Source organism: Anopheles marshallii, chromosome 3 (assembly GCF_943734725.1).
Source record: "Anopheles marshallii chromosome 3, idAnoMarsDA_429_01, whole genome shotgun sequence".
Classification (NCBI taxonomy): domain Eukaryota; kingdom Metazoa; phylum Arthropoda; class Insecta; order Diptera; family Culicidae; genus Anopheles; species Anopheles marshallii.
The window spans coordinates 58,338,005-58,358,716 of record NC_071327.1 but is presented as its reverse complement, the minus strand read 5'-3'; the positions used below and the strand labels follow the sequence as shown (position 1 = coordinate 58,358,716).

General features: G+C 44.5%; 1 protein-coding gene across 1 annotated transcript in view; it reads left to right on the top strand.

Moving 5' to 3' along the window:
- Positions 1-10,442, top strand: part of LOC128716072 (fez family zinc finger protein erm-like) — a 60,277-nt gene extending 49,835 nt beyond the window's left edge. Inside the window, exon 2 of the mRNA XM_053810994.1 lies at positions 8,557-10,442. Within this exon, the coding sequence (XP_053666969.1) occupies positions 8,557-10,442 (1,886 nt within the window). The remainder of the gene's footprint in view (positions 1-8,556) is intronic.
- The last annotated feature ends 10,270 nt before the right edge of the window (positions 10,443-20,712 follow it).

The window sequence follows — 20,712 nt, the reverse complement described above, 5'->3', positions numbered from 1 at the left end:
CCTTAAGTTGGTAGTAATGAATATTTACAATTTATTGTTACTTCTGCAAAGAAGTACAAATAAAATGTTGTTTTTTTTAATAAGTCTTGTAGTTAAAGTAAATTAATAAACAAATGCAGTAAATGAAAAAAAAAAACAAATTTAAACTCGATTTAATGAATAATTTATTGGCATCTGATGCCTTGATTGTACCACAGTTTTAAGTATTTTAAATCAAAACTTATTTTAGAAGGATATTAAAAGATCTTTTTGAAACTGTGTTGGAAAAGCATTGAAATAGCAGAAGTAGATTAGGAAATATTATTGTCTACAGAGATTAGTTTCATGTATGAAGCTGATGAGGTTTTTAACCATTTTATCGATTTAATAATTTATTGGTCGCAACTGCGCGTTTGTGAGTTCTCATTTGATGATTAAATTGGGAAAAAATGTCTTTCCATTTTTGAAATACTATAAAAAACAGTTTGGACCTTTAGAAAATGTTGTATAACGTTGTTAAAATTCACTCTTTCGGCATTGAGGCTTTTTTACCTCCGGATGCATTGGACCACACTCGCTTGACTCTTATCAAGATTGATGTATGAAAATTTAATTTTACCTTTAGAAACATTCGTTTATAATTTTGCCAAACCCAGTACGACCTCTACTGGCTATGTCTCCAAAATGCCGTTCATTTCATTCGCAAATAAAACGCCAATACACGGCCACGGCTCTATCTTCACCTTGTTTTCTGGCACTGTGGTTTTGTTTTGCAAAGCAGAGATTACCGGGATAATGATGATGAAATGAGGAAAATAAGGCACCCGCTCATCATCATATTGATGCCATTGTCGATTTTCCCTGCATTTCCCCCCTGGCACCCGGTACGACATCATTGCCCGAAATTCAGCCAGTCAGGTGAAAATTTTACATCTCACCGTACACCGTACGCTTCTGGTGCTGCCGTCTTCCGTTCTAAACCACGAAACGGGCAATGAAACGTAAATAAGAGACAAAAAAAAACTCCCCGTGAAATGGAAGGTAAAAGAAAGAATACAACACCCATCCATTCCGACCAGCTTTCAACCCCGACGCTGACGCACCTCGTCATATTTAAATTGCTTTATTATCCCGTCGTATAAACATGGAGCTTTTACGATGGCTTTTTTTTGTTGTTGTTGTTGTGCCTCATTCACTGCCTCGTTCCCTTTTTCGCCCAAGTCAACTTCCTTCCCTTCCATCGCTTATCGTACTTTCACCGAGCATAATGATTTTCCACCGCGGTTTTGGTTCGCGGTTCCACCGAAAAGCGTACGGCCGCACGTTGGAGAATGGATGGATAAAGTGAAGCGGCACACTTTTTACTCTTGACTTCTTTGCCGATTTTTCCACATGCCATGTTGTGTCGTAGCTTGCCACGTGCTTTTTTTATCATGATGAGGAAATTATGAAGCGGCAGAATTTTAGTATAATTTTTATTTAAAACCTCTTGCTTTGGACGGAAGGCGGGAGAGAAAAAACCTAACCCAGGGATATAAATACCCAGGATCGTTACCATGCGGCAAAGAAGAGCACTTGAAGTGGGAGTAAAATATGCTAAAGTCGGTTGTGTACGGTGTGGAAATAATTCATGAGCTGCTGCAAGGCTTGTGAGCAAATGAGAAGTGTTTCGGGCGCGTAAATCCACCCGCCGGTTTCGGGCGATAGGGCGTATCTGCTGGCGAACGATCACCAACGCATCGAACACCTTACTTTGCAGGTATTTTAGAAGCGTGAGGGAGTTTGCTTCAACAAACACACAATACATGATGAAGAAAAACGTCGCAATCCCTTGAGTGGATCCCAATGCCACAGCCACAGGTTGGTCGACCAGTCCAGACCCGGCGCAGGCTCGGAATAAAGTTTACATGAATAAGGGATGAAAATTCGATTCCGGTGGGGTTCATCGACTGTTGAAGGCTTTACGCTTGAGGCTACCGAAAAGTCGTGCCTGACACTGGGGAAGGAAAACGGAAAAAAGTTAGCCTAACCTGTCGACAACCTGTCGACAAGCTCTCGTTTGCACTTCGTTTCACAACAGGCGCACGGTTGCGTTGCGTGCCGGAAAGCCAAAAGGTCACCGGTGGAGGCTGCAGCAACCACTTACAACGATCGGCTCCGGGTAAGGACACCGGGCAGGCAATTTCGAAACGCTTGTCTTCTATACGTTTTTTTTTTTTGTTCGCATCATTTTATTCCTCTTCGAACAGCCAGGTTTATGCTGCTTATGCTGCGCGTCGCATACTGTGCCCGTGGCCGGGAAGGTTTGCAGCGCGTACATAAATAATCAGAGCACGTGCACACAAGCACAAGGCCCGGACGATGGTGTGAGTGTGAGGGAAATAATAAAAATTTTGCCGGATGTTTCAGCATAAGGCTGGTGGGGTGGGGGCCACCACCAATGTCGATCACGTCCATCGTGGTCCTGGCTCAATGGAGCGAATAAAATAAACAACATAAATAACGAACTTTCTATCGTCCATGTCGCGAGAACGTCTTCGCGTCGACATCGTAATCGCTCGGTGCTGGTGGAGTGTGAGATGTTACTGCTGTCCACCCCATGCGGCCCCCCTATTTCCACCCCACACCCCCCCACGTGGTGGTAAATATTTTCAGCATATTTTCGCTGACGATCTTGGCTCTTGAATCGCCTGCAGCAACTTGAACAACAGGTCTGCCTTCTTATTTGGTCTATTTTCTTCCCGGCCCGCGATTTTTTTTTCTTTCTTTTCCCAAAATCGAACACACATTTGTGACCTACGATTTATGCTACGATTTGCTTCATTTCTTTCCTTTAAGCGACTGCCATTTCCTTCCGAATGGCAAACGGAGCTCCACGGTCAAACTGTTGCTCGTTCGTTGGGCGGGCATCACCCGGAATCGCAACAACATCGCCCGAAATTCGTGGATTTGTATATTGGTATCGGGAGATTCTAAGGCGTAGTAAAGCTTCGGTTCGAGCTGTTCGATTTTTTAGTGTGGCCTTTATGTTTTTTGCAACAATCAAAAATCGATTCCCCGTGTGTCAGATGCTGGACGAGCATATGTTGTCGATAGGTTAAAGTTCATTATTTATGGTATCGAATCGTGGAACGATTGTACAGTAAAGTGAACTGTTTTTTGTTGTTTGGTTTTGCTATAAAAAGGGAAATTTTTCTATATCATTTCGGCGTAATGCCTATGTCCATTCTCTGATGTTTGAATGCACTCTTTAAAGCAAACATTTCAAGTAAAGAGTGTATTAACTTACGCTCCTCTTTGCAATAAGCACGCTATTCTCCGCCAAGCAAATGTGCTGGCATTTGGGAACTTCTTAATCCTATTTCGAAACGGTACGGCAACACAAAGTTAACCAAATGTATTGAACTAGGATTAAATGAATCAAGTTGCCAGGTTCAGTACATTCATCTTAACTTCATGTGCATCAGCATCGTACGCATCTCGGCAAACTTGAAGCCCAAGCCCCAGTTCGCATCACCCGGGCAAAAGTTTTTCCAACCCAAGGCGACACTTCTTCGGCAAACAGGTCAGGTTGTCTTATACACTCGAATTTCTCTCGCCTCCCCCCGCTTTACGAGGAACACAGAGAGAAGGGGACACTTTATGAACACTACGCGCACGGTGACGGTCCCTCATGTGACTCTTGTTGCTTCGCGTCTTCGATGCGTCCCAGCGCCAACTTCTTATCCTTCTCCCGTCCCCAAAAACATTCCTGGCGAGTGGTTTCTGCGGTGAAACTTTGCATCACCAGCATCACCCTGAAACCGTCCGAATGGATGGTAGGAAACTCCGCACCTTCGCACGCTTCATCGCATCAGGGTTTAGTTGGTTTAGCTTTCCCATTCATGAGAGCGTCTTGAAGCTACGCCAAAGCAGAGCAAGCGCCACAGCAAACAGGTGAACCGGTGGTAGTTGTCTTGTGCGATTCTACCGCAACGGGAGGATCCACTTTGCGCACAGTGGCATCATAATTTATAAATTAATGTAAATAATGAATGGCAGAACTGTCCCGCAAACACACACACATACACAAAACTCTCGCGAGGAAGTGAATATTTGTCTTCGTGTCTGGGTGGTAGAAAAACCCCTGCAGAAGGGCATTGGGAAATTGATTTGTGGTGACGGTAAAACTTTGACAGTAAATGAGGACCGCACTCAGACGGCTGTGGGATAATGGAGCGCGATGGAGTGGGAAGCAGGAAGTAACTCCCGGAAGGAAGGATGTTGCCCGAATTTGGTATTAATAATGGCGAAATTACTGTTATGTTTATTGAAAATTATGACAAGTTTTATCGGGCGAGAGTGTTTATCTGCAGGCTGGCGGGAGCGCTCGTGACAATCGTGAAAGCATGGGTAGTGACCGAGCCGGGCGAATGTTTCACTTTCTGTCCATCATCCATCCATCTATTCACTTGTTTTTTTTTTTTTTTTTTTGGCTCGTTCCATACCAACCAAACCGACCCACCTTCAACCTCAAATCGATGGCTTTGCATCACGAACGGTGCGGTAACTATCTGCGCAAACATTATGCAAATTTCTCCATCATCAAGCCCCACCGGTGGACTCGGGGCGAATGAACGATGGGATGGCGCATGCCACAAAACCTCCGGCAGGGATGGGGTGCACGATGGCGGACACCGGGCACACCGGGCGGGATGAGGATGGCTTGGGGGGGGAGGGAACAAAATCAGAACGTTGCCTACGATATTCATCATTACTTATGGCGGATTATGAAGTCATAAATTACTGTAAATAAACGTCATTATAACAGCGCACGGTTGTGGGCGTCGGTGTTTTTTTTTTTCAACGTTCCACTCCCTCTTGCCGCGCTCCCTGTGTCCGCCGCCTTTCGTCCACCTATCCACCTACTTCCGGTGCCGGTGGCTGAACAGTACGCGAAAGCTTTTCCATAAATATCGGCTTTCTTTCCCATTCGTGTATGCCTAAATCACAACGTTCCGCTGCTAGTGGCACTAGCTTCGTTCGGAGCTTCAAAATACCCAGGGGAAGGATATTAAATTATGACCCCACTGTGGATGAGTGAGGAACGGGTATGTTGTTGATGTTTTTTCTCGCTCTCTCTTTGTATCGTTTTTTTGGGCAGAAGGGTTTTCAGTGGTTTGTTTTTTGTGTGTGACTTGTGCACCGTTTTGCCTGCGAAAGTCAGCGCTGTTTGTTCTGAGCCGCTACCTTCACAAACGTGCCGGTCGAACATATTTATCACTTGTCGGTTGTAGGAGAGCGCGAATGCTACAGTCACCTAGACAACATGCCAACGTCTTTATTGCGGTGATAAAGATGTAAGCGAAAACTATTCAGCTAAAGCTGGCTTCGTGATGGTGGGGCTTCTGCGGGTTAAGCTCACGTTGCTGTTTAATGTCTAGTGTGAGCAAATTTCCAGGTAAACCATCATATCATCTTCAGACCATTTTCCCACAACAAAATCAGCTACTTAAAATGTTGAGCTTTCGTTTCGTATGCTGGATAATAGAAGCTTCTATAATTGTTAAATTAAACGGGATAAAGAGGCTTAGCTGTTGAGTTTATTTTATCATGCATTTTGGTCTTTTTTGTTAGTAGAATTTATTTATTTTTGGAAAAAAGTAATCTAACTTGGTTCTAAATTTATTTTATTTTGATATCATCTTGACACATATCAGAATTCAGAATAACCTGTGAATCTGGAAGATTTTTTTGAGGATTGAATATTTATCTATAGGTGAATAAATGTCCCAGAAATACAATTAGGACAACCATCAACTCAATTAAATTGATCAGAACATTAAGCTAGATTTCCCTTAAAGTATTGTTCAATTTTGTATCACAATCGATTCAATTATCACAATATAACAGATTCAAGATTGGTTCAAGATTGATTGTTCAAACTCAAAATATCTCGAAATTTGTGTTAAAATAGTAAGAAACTTTCACATACGTGTGTAAAATACAATGCAGCATTTAATGTATTGTTGTACTAAGACTTATTTCAAAAAGCTTCATTCGAGATTCATCTGCCGTATCAACGTACGAAGTCGTTCCCCGTCAGCAACTCCTCCAAACAATAGCACGGTACGATTGGGAGTTTTGTTATGACTCCATCTTCAACCGCAATGGCGGACAAATCAAGCTATTGCCGTTGCTTATTCAGTGCATGTTTTGCTACCATCATCGTAGTTTATCATCGCTAGCGGTCGGTGGATTGTTGCTTCAGGTTCGTAATCCTTCCGAAATTAAGTTTTCGAGTGCACTCGATCCACTGGGAGCGCAATGAAGCCATTCGTCTTATCCGAATCCCGAAGAAGCCATTCGACCGCATGGTTTAAGCCTGTCCCGTTTCTGTCTACAATAAAAGGCGGAATGATGTATCCATTTGGTGTCTTTCAGTGTCCAGTACGGTAGGGACCAAACCCTTCCCGCTGTGTACTGCAGGTTACGAGGCGAGAATCGCACTCATACTTGTGTACCATAGCTCGATGTGCGGAGTAGACACCGCAACAGTGTCTCTTCTTTACATCATGCAGCTACACGAAAAAAATTGCACCTAGAACACACTTCAAGTTTGAAATGCTCGTCCAAACAGTCGAAAGAATTTGCTGCATCAGATTGGGAATCTATTTTTCCACGGTTGATGCAATGCCCTTCGCAAACTGGCCGGGCGGTTCAACCAAAACCCGACCAGAGCAGGTCCATTAAAATATTCCGAAAAGATTTTATAAACATAACACCCCGTGTGGTTTCTTTTTTTTTTCGTACGAGTACCAATTTCGCAATCCGTGCACCAAGCCTCTGCCAAAGCCCCATTCGTCAGCGCCGAAAAACAAGTACTGGAAAGTGCTGCAATGCGGTAGAAAATCCAAACCCATCCATCGGCTCGTTTCGATGTGCAAAAGGACGTACCGGAACCCATCCATTCGCCACTTTCTTCGTTCTACTTTCTCCCTTATTATCTGTCGCTCTCTCTCTTTCTCTCTTTCGTACCCGTGTTCGAGCTCTATGGTTGTTTTCTGTCGGACATGTAGCATTCCCTGCTGGTGACGTGACATACCCTCCCCCGAGATGCCAAAAATGAATATAAATGTGGTCGGTGCCGAGCGCGGATGGGGTGATGGCGAAACGAATGGTGGAAAAAATAACGAATGCCTTTTCCGATCCCTTGCCTAGGCCTTTGAGCTCCACCACTAGTTCCAAGGAGCGTAGTACACATACACCTATACACCTTGAAGGCAGAATCGAAACAAACAAAAACCGGGTCCTTCGGATTGACATTTCGGTGCTGAAGTGAGCTGCGGTAAAACCACATGCTATTGGACTCGGCCGGCTAGCGAAGAAGTGAGATCACCGGCGAATGCCCCGAACCCGTTGCTGGAACGTGGAACCTCCTGTTTCCAGGACCATAAAACTAACGCAAAAGTGCCGACTGTCCATACGGGGCAGGGCTGGCGCCATCAGCGACCGATTGGAAAATGAAGTTTTCCATTCATCCCACCGAAAGGGGTTACGGAAATTTGCAATTTCGTGACCAAGAAAGTGGAAATACGGACGGCAATATTGTGCCTAGGTAACACAACTATAGAAATAGACAAATGCCGAACCGGCCAGGAGCAACAATTTTCTCATTTTCCACCCGTAAAGCGAATCAAAAGTCCGGGCCGATGGCACGCAAGGGAACTCGGGTTCCCATCATCGCCAGAACCGGCGAACGTTTCATTTTGCGGTCAGGACGTTCAGTGCCGCCAAATGCCATCCAAAAGAAAATGTGAAACAGCTCGCAACCAGGGTTTTTTTTTTCTTTCGTTTTACCAAACCGGACTAAATCGGGTGAACACGAGCGCCACGTATGATCCAGCATAAGTGAAGGGCGCGTGTGGAAAGCCGTGGTCAGGGTACGGCAACACGGCGGAGGTTATTGTGGCGTCTGTGGAAACATCTTCGCCACTCATTGCGTGTTCCGATTGCTGTTCGTTCTTGGTCAACGCTTTGTACGAACGTCCCAAAAGCATTGCAGTAAACGAAGTCGCGTGTAGAACTGAGGAGCAACATATAGCTCATCCATGCCTGGGTTCGGTTCGTTGGGAGACTGGAGCCTGGGGGACTAGAGTGGCCAAAGGCAGCAGACCGTTGCAATTCTTGCAACGTCTGTCGGTATTCTTCTTCACATCCAATACCCCAGTACATGCATGGGTTGGTCCGTGCAGTTGGAATTGGATTGTTTTTCGTCTGGTGCAGAAATCCCACCGACTGAACAAACAGTTGAGCTGAGTGGAGGGGAGAGATTTATAGTACTGACGCATCGTCATGGTGTATGGTGGTGGTGCAGTTGATGACGACTGTTGCTTCCAATGGCGACAGGGTCGTTCAAATGCTGTTTTACGACTTTAGGGAGACGGAAAACTCCGCACGAATGCGGACTGAATGCGACGAACAAACTGACGACATTGGACACTATCCATTGATGGATGCCATGGAGCTACCGTCAACAGTTTTATTTGATGCTAATCGTAGTGTTCTGGTCTTTGTTTACTTCTGCTTCTCACACAGGCTATGGGCAGGACATTTCGCATCACTTTACCGCCTACCTGCCGAAGCTCGATCCGGAGTCGTCCAGCTATCAACAGCAGCAGCAACAGCAGCAGCAGCAACAGTCTTCATCCCAGCAACAGTTCATCGCCCTCGCACCCTTGTGTGCTACGCCCTCAACCACCTCAGCATCGCCGAGTGCGAGCAGTGCCGGAGCCGAAAGTCCACAGCGATCCCCATCCCAGAAGAAGTCCCTCGCCATGTGTTTCACCAGCACCGGTACCGCGCTGTCGCTGCCCCCGAAGAAGAAAGACATCTACCGGCCGTACTCGCTGGACGATAGGCCTCCCCGGCCAAGCTACGAGCTGAGAATACCGGCCGAGGAAGATCTGCACGCCGCGCATGCCATCCTGGACCTGAGTGCCTCGACGGCGTTCCTACCTCCGCCGGCACCGCATCAAATTCTCGCCACCCAGCAGCCAGCGGCCTCGCCCACACAGCATGCCGCCAGTCCCACGGTCGTGCTAGTGCCCGCAAAATCTTCCACCAGCGATCCCGACCGGCGACCGTTGCAGACGCACCAGCATCAGCAACCGTCCCCGCATCCACTGCATCAGGCAACTTCCCCACTTCCCCTGCTGTCACCACCAACCGTACCGCATGCACTGAGCTCACCGGAACAAAATGAGAACCGCAACAGCACAAACACCCTGCCCGGGTACTCTACGCACGATGCCAGCATGGATTCCTCCTCCGATGAGATGCAGCAGTCGACGGAATCATCCGACTCGGAGGGTAAGAATGGGTCGAAAACGGTTGCCTACACGTACGAGGCGTTTTTCGTCAGTGATGGACGATCGAAGAAAAAGATGGCTGACCCGAAGACGGCGCTCGAGAACAAGGCGAAGTACACGTGCACGGAGTGTGGCAAGCAGTACGCCACCTCGAGTAATCTGTCGCGCCACAAGCAAACTCACCGAAGTCTTGACTCACAGTCGGCCAAGAAGTGTCACACCTGCGGCAAGGCGTACGTGTCCATGCCCGCCCTGGCGATGCACGTGCTGACGCACAAGCTGTCGCACAGCTGTGGCGTCTGCGGGAAACTGTTCTCCCGGCCCTGGTTGCTGCAGGGCCATCTTCGGTCGCACACGGGCGAAAAGCCGTACGGCTGTGCTCACTGCGGTAAGGCGTTCGCCGACCGGTCTAACCTGCGAGCGCACATGCAGACCCACTCGATCGACAAGAACTACCAGTGCGGTCGATGCCACAAAACGTTCGCGCTCAAATCGTACCTCAACAAGCATCTGGAGTCGGCCTGCTTTAAGGAGGATGGTGCACCACAATCGCCACTGATGTCACCGATGTCGCCCGGTTCGCTCGATGGTTCCTCGATGGATGAGCTGCATTCGACGCCACTCGCCGACCGGCGTCCACCGATGGCGCTCAAGCGCGAACGGAACGTCGACATCGAGGGTGACGAGTCGGACGATGCGATGCCCTGCCCGTCACCGATGTCCCCGGTACCTCACCTCACCATCAGCCCCAGCACCGGCACGAACGGTACGAGCAGTATCTTTGTGATGAAAAATCTAGCCGCCAGCCGGTTGGCACTGACGGCAGGGAACGGTACGGTGGCGAATGGTAGTACGTCCCCGGGCGCGGGGTTGGCAAATGGGGCGGCTGCTGCAGCAGCAGCTGCCGCAGCAGCGGCAGCAGCAGCCGTTCTCGGTCCGGCCGCGATTCTGACGACGGCGAACCACCAGCATCATCACCACGGCCACCATCACCAGCAGCACCACCAGCATCACCTTCACCAGCACGCGCATCCGGCATCGGCGGCAGCGGCAGCCGCTGCAGCAGCTGCGGCGGCCGCAGCAGTACAGATAAACGTCAACTTTGCCGGGTAACCGGTTACGATCGCGTACGAACAGCAACCCGCATGAAATGATCGCCTTCTGTGAAGTGGTCGCAACTGTTTCCCCATGAACAGCTGATCGACGAATGTACGTAGTGCTGCTGGTTGCATACATCGAGGCGCTTGTGGCGCGTGGATACAAGAGCAAGATGGAAATGCGGTTCGTAAGTAGTCATTTAAGCATTTTATTGTTTCCTTCTTCAAATAACCTTTCATCAAACGTTACTCTTACAAGTGCAACAGAAACAAAACATAACTGCTTTAGCAACGAATGCGAAGAAACCAAAACACATTACGTAGAACAAACTAAACTAGCAAACCTCTACGAACACATCCCTTTGAAACGTAGTAGCGCATAGTAAACAGATACACCTTCAAATCCCGGCGAAATAGCGATCCCGACACAAATGATCAATCTCCCGTACCACGTACTCGCATACAAAAACCACAGTTCGCGTGCGTTCGGAAGGGAATGCACCGGACACCTATAAAGCGCAAACCCTTCTACTAGTCATTGCAACCCCATTAGTCATGCATAGAAACGTTTTAAAAAGTGAACCTCTCTCTTTGAACAAAAAAAAAGCGCCGATTTAACGAAATTGCAAGATTGATTAACTGAGCAAGCTGGAGCTGGATTCGATACCTAATGAAACCTTTATATACACAAAGTATATATATACATATATTATATTTACACCCTTATACATCTATAAAAGAGGAGAAGCAAAAGAAAATGAAACAAAGTAACAAACAAGCAGCGCAAGAGGAAAAAAAACCCCTGTAGAACGACTCTTGCATAGCTGCCGTAACCCGCTGGTAGGCCGTAACAATTCAGGTGAAGGAAGCTAGCAGTAGCAGATATAGTGCGTTGAGCGCGTAGCCTCAAGGAACCCCCAGCCTAGCAGAGCAGGTGAGCACGTTAAAGATGGGTGCCGCTGTGTGCGGTATGTATAGAAGGGCAGAGGTTCGCGAGAATCTTAAAACAATGCCACCAACGCAACGGCTTGCCGTATGCGTCCTGCGCAATTCGATTCAATTAACTTACTACTACGATTCAATTAATTTTTTCGGGCCCCTTGGCTAGGTTTGTGATGGGGCAGGATCGGGATGCAAGCTAGTCAGGTGGGAAAGGGATGGAGTAGAGTGTGGAATGATGTCCATATCGTCGTTACTTTTCGTGCTCTTGTCCCTTTTCATCGGTTGGCTTAGCGTCCTGGCCTGCCCTCACCAGCCAGTATAACGTGCTCTTATTTATCCTCTCTAGTTCTATTGCATTGCATTTATGCGTAGTGAAACCAACACGGAAAACTCCATATACACACACACATCATACATACACACACGATCAACACAACACTAGTAAGAAAACGAATCAGCAATTACTTTCTACATAAGCTAAAAGTTTAGAAATTCCTATCCTAAAAACTGCAAATGCAACAACGTTAATACTAAATTATAGTAACGTAAACGCTACAGCTAACATTAAAGTGCTGAAAGGAAACCTCGTAATTGAAGAGACGAAGAATCGTGCAGGTGCAACTAACAGAACAAATGAAAAGCAAAAAATGGCGAAGGAAAGGTGGAGAGAAATGTTTAACAATGCAACAACAACTAATCCCGAAAAACGTTTTAAAATCAAAGAAAAGCAGCTCCAAAAGCACATTTAATTTATTTTATCCTTGCCTGCTACAAAACGGTTTTATTGCAGGCATTATTTCGTACGTGGTGTATGTCTTTGTTTTTTTTTTTTAGTTTGTAGTTCCTACCTCCTTTGACGGCTGACTCATTATCAACAAACCCCGGGGTGCGATGGGAAATGGTTGATTTGGACCACAAGTTCATCATAAATCTTGCCCTAATCTAATCGTCACCTTCCGCAGCTGGGCGGTAACAGAAAAAACATATATTTTTCACCTTTCACCTACGAAACGATTCACCGGAAAGCGTGTCCCCAGTCACGCCATGTTGAAGCACACAATTTACGTGACGCGTGACGTCGCGTGTGTGTGTGTGGGCGGGTTTGGTAAGGTGCTGCAAATGGATCATTAGTCCGAGCGTACCGTAAAACCGAGCACAGGCGGGCGTAAATGAGTGTGCAACCACTACTAGCGTCTGTTATGGCCGTCGGTGGGAAACGACACCATGTGGGGTTGTGGAGATTCACGTCAAACGATAGTGCGAACCATGCGAACGGAAAATCGCTTCACTTTACATTCATGTCACTCAATTAATCAACCTGGTAGAAAGTGTTTTGTTTCAGTTGCAATATTCATTTACCTGGGCCAGATTGATTTGCTAGAGTGTTTAAAGCAACACACGTAACATGCACACGATCAATCGTGTGTGGTCGGTTTGACTACGAAACAAAAGTGTAACATAAAGAGCAATTAACATGTGAAACAACGCAAGCAATTTAGGAAACATCATTTAACTACTTAAAAGAAGCGAGAAACAAACATGAGAAAGTAAACTTTTTTAAAAAATCACTAATACGTCCATGAAGTAAAGAAACAACACGAGAAAAAGGTTAAAAAGATGAGAAAACTAACACTGTTTATGTTATACTGCAAACACATTTTCCTTTGCGGTTAAAACACAAACCAAACTTTATGATAAAAACGATTAAACTTTAGAAGAAATACAAAAGACCAGCAAAATAACAAAAAAAAAGAACGACACAAACAAAAACCAACTTAGTTAAACCAGTAAAACGTTGAACGTTGCGCTGCAGCAAATCAGATTTGCAATGGAATAGCCTCAAAACAAAACAAAACAAAAAAACACAAGAAAACAAAGACAAAAAATCACCTCCCGCCTACGGAGGATTTCCTTCTTTTACTCAAACTTTGTTACAAAACTCAAATTAGAATGGTGTAAACGATTAAAGCAATGCTTAGGTGTAAAGATGTTATGGAAGCGAAACAAGGAGTACTAAAGCAATAAGGAAAACTTTCGATTAATAACATACGCTTGGCAATAATGTGGACCGGTGGGGGGTTGAAAAAGACGAAAGGAACGATTGGTGTGTAAGCAATGGATAAGCAAATTGTTAATAGTGTTTCGTTTTTTCTTAACCCATTTTGGATAGGCAGCTTTTTTGGCGAGGGAACCAGTTTTGGGAGCTACTTTAAGTTGTAAGAAGCATAGTGTATAGTACTGTAGCACGATAGCACGTAAGCTCTTAGGCGCGTAGTTTCCGTTTGCATCGATTAGCTCCTAGACCACTAATGTACTTAAGGCAATGGAAAAGAAAATCTAGTCTTCATCTAGTCTGTAATGGTATTTGTTTTGGTTACTAAGTTCATTTCTAGCTGTGGCGGGCATCTGGTTCTAGGGCTAGGGATTGCCCACAGCTACTTGTATCGCTACTTGTAGGAAGTTCGTCTGTATCTACTGTGAAAACTACTTGATCTCTCCGAAGCACTACTCCAAAGTCCTTTAGTATTAAATGTCCTTCAAGTTGTTTGTAAGTTGAAGCACACATCGATTCTTATTTCTTATTTAAATCCGCACAAAACATAACTATTCTTTCATGTGTTCTTCATTAGTCCTAATAGTCCAGTGTCTTAAGAAATGTCATATAGATTTTGTTAATACTTCTAGTCATCTGTTAGAGTAATGCATACCTGACTGCCCCTAATGATTTGTTTTAGTTAGTTAAAATTATGAAATAAACCCAACTGATTAATGCCAAAAGACTTCACGTACACTTAAGTTCTAGGGCTTACTGTTTCTTATGTTGTTCCTCCTGGAAAAAAAGTTTAAGTGTACCCTGCAACTGCACAGGACGTGGAATGCAACGAGATAAACAAATATCGAAACTCCGGATGCAACGAGATTCTGAACGAAGTAGCAAAACGTTTCTGAAACAACGAATTAGGACATAAGTAAACAACAAAACCGTGTACTGTAAATATTTCACTCCGTGGGCATTCCCACGCGGGTAACCCCACGCCAAAGCAGGCTGGGTTACGTGAGGTTTGTATGAGATGTGGATGTTTCACGCTCACAAACACGCACATCGCACACACGCTGCACGCTGTTAGAAACGGTGACAATAGGGCAACAGTAATGCGGGTCTTGGAAGTGTTTGGAGCAAACTATTGCTAAAGAAAACTCTTCCGCCTTCCGATGCAAATAGGAAGTGGCATAAGAAGGTGGTAGCTTTTTGGGAAGATCTATGCACGGTGGTTGTTGTTCCGACCGTTGTCTTGCCGTGTGCGTTTGGTGCGAGTGAGCGTGTTTGTGAGCTGTTGGATGTGTGAGGTACGTGTGTTTGGGGATGCATGAATGGGGGCCAAGGATTGTAGAGGAGCATTTACTTAAAACTCGATTCTCATCCCATCGGCTCCGCTGTAAAACCGGGTAGTACGTGAGCTCTCCGGGCGTATCTGCTGCAAAAGGAAGCGGAAGTTCTTGGCAACAGACTGTTGAAGCATCCTTTTGATGATCTCTCCTCGGTTCTTCCAGGGCAGGGCCTTCAAAGACGACGCGCAGTTTCTTGAAAAGATGCTGAAAACGATTAAAGTTGTTTAATTAAAACTAGTTTTCACTTCTTCCCTCCAAGTCCTTCAGGTGCCCGTTCTTCATACTGGAAAGTACCAGGGAGTTGCCGGTTAGACGTTCAGTATGAAGCCTACTTCCTTGTGGAAATCTGGCAAAACCTTTATAAAATTCTCCAATGCAAGAAAGCAACCAAAAATATATAAAAAAAACTACAAGGAGCACATTTTCATTTTACGAACAGTTTCTTCTCGAAAAAAGTTCCCTTCTACGGTGACTTCCGTCAGGGGCGTCACCCGGTGCTCGGGTATGAATCTTTTTCCACCTTCCCCCTGTGAACGTGGCGCTCGTGCAGCAGGATGTTGATTTTATTTGCTTCCGTCGTAAATTGCCATTCATGGTATGGCGTTCGGTGCGGTTGCTTTTTAGAGCCAAAACCGTTGATTGATTATTGACAGAGAAGATTCTTTTATTCGGCACGGAAAGTTGTCAGCATGGAGGACGAATAGAACAGAAAGGGAAAGATAAAGCCAGCCTCGTTAAAGTGATGCCTTCTGTGGTGTTTTTTTTCCTTGGAAAAGTAAAAAAAATGTATCGTCATGAATGCCAGTAGAGTTAAAAGAAAATTTAAACCCCTAAGGAAAAACAAAATAGGAGACAGTAACGTAAAAGGAAGCAACAACAAAAAACAAAACACAGACTCTTCCCCCATTCACTAGATTCGCTTTGTGGTACTTTATAAATGCCTACGTCACCTGTAGGCAATGTCCAAGCGGCTGTCCTGTTAGCCGGAAGTCGGAAGAAAATGACTCTCATAAACGTGTTTCCTTTTGCGATTGTTCCAAACGATGTTGAAGTGGTAGCAAAAACACTGACAAGTCGTCACCAATTTGTCAAATCGTCACATTTTTTCTATTTGCAAAATATGTCCTTCGTCCACCGAACGGTAGCTGGTAACAGTAACGGACGGCGTTGGTAAAGATTTTCCACCTTGCCGAGATGGACCAAACGAACACTGCAAAAGTGAGGACGATTACTTCGTTATCTTGATGAAATTTAATTGGACACCAGTACGGTAACGTTTGGGGTCCCCGGGTCCAGCCCGCTAATGATGAGAAATGCAGGATGAGTAAGGGAAAAATTCTGGCCTACAGGCAACAGGAAGGAAACGCACCCATTTTGTTGGTGGGCTGTCCAACAAGTGACAGGACGCTCGTTAATGACCAAGTGTTTTTTTCCCCCCCGAAAGAGCATAAGAGATCGAGTTTTAAAAATGAATTTTAAATGCGCATTGTGTGCTTGTCTTGATGTATGTGTACGTGGGTGGGTGGCCACGTGTCGCCATGGTATGTATGCGTAATGGTGTGTGAACCGTGTGCACTACCTTAGCGCTACCGGTCAGTCAGTTTTGATAGTGTTTCATTTGTCGCGTTTTTCAACGATTAACACACCCGGCACGATGCAAATCGAACCGGATCGTTCGTTTATATTTTCTATATCTCTTCTCCACAGCGAAGACGTTCGTCTTGCCGGGGGAAAACACTTTCCGCCGCGAACGAAACTTTGCTTTATTGGAGTAGGTGGGTAAAACGTGCAATACAAGCAAATAAATAGCAACAAATTAGTATTAAGTGGAGTGTATGTATGAGTATGTGAGATTCTCTATATAAGGTATGAACGAGAAGAGAGATGTGCATGAATGTGTGAAATGTTGTACAAAAACTATAATCGCCATCCCCTATACTACTCGTAAGCCTGGTAGATTTACACTAGAAAACATACTCTTTCCCGTTTTCTGTATAGTCAATTATGCGTTACGTTAATACACACACACACACACACAGACAAAAGGAAAGCGAAAAGGCTAAGCAATGAAAGTACAGGCAGGTCCCTACCGACGCCATCTTTGGCAACGATTGTCAATTCGTTTGTTCTATCTATAGTGCTTATCGTCTCAGTGCAACTTCTTGGTACGATCGAGAGTGTGCGTTCAATTAGTACGTTAGTAGTCACGGGTTTGTCACGGGTTCTCCCGATATCCCGCTTCACTATCCTAGAGGGCCTAAATTAGCGTTATCTACTGGTAGTACAAGATGCAGCACCCGGCAAACGCTCCGACTGACGGATACGTGCTGCGTCCAAACGAGCAATTATCTAATCACTTAACATATTTAACTATAAGTTTAAATGAGCAATTTTAAACGGAACGGGCCGATTCGTAACAGAACAGGCACATGTTTAACCTTTCTTTCACTCCTGCCCACTGCAATGTCCAGTTCGAGCAAATGCAAGTAAGAGAGTGTAACATCTAGTCATAGCAGAACGACAAAAAAAAACGCGATTGCGAACGGAACAGCTTTCAAAATGATCTCTGACAAAACGTATTAAACCAAAGCTTCACCGACGCAAAAGCACGAACGGAACGGTGGTGTAGATAAGACCTATTTATTGCGTGATGTAAAATAATTCATTTATTTAATAAGCATGTCAACCATAAATGACATCAGTAGAAACAATTTTACAAGACTTGATGAAAGGTTTGAAAAACATTTTACACTAATGTACCCCTCCCAAAAGCACTGCAAAAAAGCCGTTTGCTTTTGTGCTGCTTAACTCATGCGTTTGCTCTCGTTTTGCTGTAGCACAGGTAGTGAACGAATTAGTGCCAGTACCGTTGGCTTAACATTAAGCGACACAATACTCATGCGAATGGACGAAGCGACTGACATTTCGGTTTTCATCTGCTGCGCTATACTCACTTCGATGCCGTTTAAATCACGTTTGCGCGTTTGTAATGGTAGAGGGGGGGTTTTTTTTGCTGGCGGTGATATTGAGAAGTGTGCTAAAAATACTTTAACTTCACCTCTCTAAATTACTAGTGATAGGAAAAACGAACGCATAAGCAATTGTAAATAAGCAATATCTATACATTTACATACATGCAAGCAATTATATAACGACTTGAATTGAATAAAAGCCAACAATAGTTGGTTAAAAGAGAGAAGGAAACTATATTAATTGCAAGGAAATAAAAGGCAACATCAGCTAAATACGTAGTGCTATGAACTTATATTCGTAGAGGCAACAATTTATTTCTCACGCATGAAAAGTATATATTTGAAAGTATAAATATATGGGACAGTTAAAATCGATAGCAAAGACACTCTTAACCGCTTGTTCAAGAATTTTGGACAAAATGCAACTTTTAATCCATCTCCATCAAAATAGCTGTTTTGGAGCATGTTCGACGCTGGTGATCAAAGAAAAGACAAATATTTTTATACTGATGCAAATTCACTGAAACTCTCGCTTCACTGGTGGGACATTTTCGGACAGCACGTAAACAGAGCAATGAAACACGCAACCTAAACACACAACAACACGCGAATCGCGGTTAACAACAGAAAAAAAAACCCCTGTGGTGAAACGACGGATGGCAAACTAAAGGACACGATTGTTTCGATTGTTTTATAAAGTATGTAAAAATTACCTGTAAAAAGACATTTCAACAATGCCAACCAACGCGACTCGAACACAAAAGGATTTAATTCAAACAACGAGTTGGTGGTTGCGATCAGACAAAATGGTGCGTGCGTTGAAGATGGAGGCGAAAGCTCGGCATTGTGTAACATTATTTAACGCGGTTGACTAGCGAATGAAGACGCACAGCAGTGAGAAACATAATAAAAACACACAAACATACACACACACATATACTAACTGCGTAGGTTTGGAGAGTTACACAAAAAAAAACCAACAATTCCTATTTAATGTGAACCACAGTAAGCAAAACGCTCGAAATTTACACCCGAAACACACCTACACACTGACACACTGGCAACACAAAACAAACGCAAATATTATATTAAATTATTATATATTGTACTGTATTATTATTATTATATTACCGATTGATTGATTACAATTATTGATAGTGAGGGCGTACGCAGATAAGAAGCTAAGCGAAAAACAAAACAAAAACACAATGGAGACCGTAAAAGAAATGGAATGAAATATAGTGACAAAAACCATTTGAAACCGTTTATAAAAGCAAAACACCATGCCACGTGTTTGTGTGTTTCATTTTCTCTTCCTATGAGTTCATTGTGTTTAGTTGCTTAAGTTTCTTAATATGGTTTCTTGTTTACTTACAATCCTACAACCCAACGTCGGAAAGAAATCGTTCGGTGGAATTAGAAAACGGAAGAAAGAAACGAAAATGAACGAAAGCTTGCATTTATGTTTATTTTCATAAAACAAAACCTTCGGTAAGTAAGCGCTAACGAGGCGCGTTTTTCAAAATTTTCAATTCATTTTTGTAATACTGCACGGTTTGATACAAAAGGTTACGCTTGAACGTAGCAAAAGTTTGGCTCTCTTTAGTTTTAATTGTATAAACTACTTAACAGTAGCCTTTAGACAGTGGTTCGGTACAAAGTTCCTAAACGAAGCGGAGAAAAAAAAACAACATAATCAATTGTTTAAAGTAATGTTTAGCGTCGAGTTTTACGTTATTTTTTGTTTGAATATTTTCCACTTTGTTGTGTGACTTTATTGTTTTTGAGTTTGGAATTCGTTTTTTTGTAAATATTTGCGCTTGTACATTATACTGCTTACAGTACACACAATCACACTGAACAAACTACAAATGTTTAAAACCATTTCCATTGTATAAAGCTGTGAATAACGAGGTAATTGAAAGCAATTTGAACACATTTCTCATACAAGCATGTCTTCAGGAACGATCGCATCACCATGCACTTGCAGTGAATTAAAGATAGTGCTGTAATGTATTAGCATTAAACAGCTGCCAAAATGTGTGCCCCAAAAACTTACCACCATTCCATTCCATTGTTCACTCGTGCTACATAATTCCTTTCATGTCAGGTGTACTGACGGGCGGCACGCCTGATCCTTCACGAAGTTTTGCACCGGCTGTCAGCGGCTTTGGGGTAAAGTTTCGCCCCAAGTATCTATTATTGCAAGCTTTTAATTGTACCGCACGCGTTACGCCTTGCTCCGAACGGTTTCTTTCTTTCCCTACGCTGTCGGGTCACCCTGTCGTCACAGGAGCACATTAAAGCGTGCCGCTACTCTAATTTATGAAAGCCGTACCGAAATTGATTGACATCAGAATGGGTACCCTAGCGCCATTCTGTTCAAGCGAAGGGGGGAATCTTTGTTATCTGGGTGTAGTTGGCTACGTGGCCTAGACTTCTTCATCTCACAGCTCGCTCCACCCGCTCGCCAGCGGGGTCAAAGGGCGTAATCCTGTCGTGAAATATGAAGCTACTTAAAGTTTAGGATTAAGCACTTCGGATGCTCACTAACGTGCGTCATACTAAGACTTCCGCCCCTTTTTGGCACCCGGTTTCCTTCCCGGTTGTTTGGTGAGGCAGACCTAAAAGGATGGGACCGAAACGCCACCATGCACTGTGCTACTCCCAGGATGGAAGTAGCTTCGGTGTGCTGTCTTAGTGCGGTACCCGAATGAAGTCATGATTAATTGTTGATTTTGATCCTGCCTGCGTGTGCCGTGCTGATCGAGCCGCCCGGTGTATGTGAATGTTTATGATATCACTCGGTCGGAACGGGAACTAGGCACCCTCCGGCTGGATGCTTCTCGTAAGTTTCCTGAATAAATGTCGCTACTAATTCGTATTAATTAACTGGCTTCCTAAACTTCTCCGCCCACTTTTCCCACGGCGGCGACCTCCCAGCGGAGTACGGGCAGACAGACGGGAACACCCTATCATTTG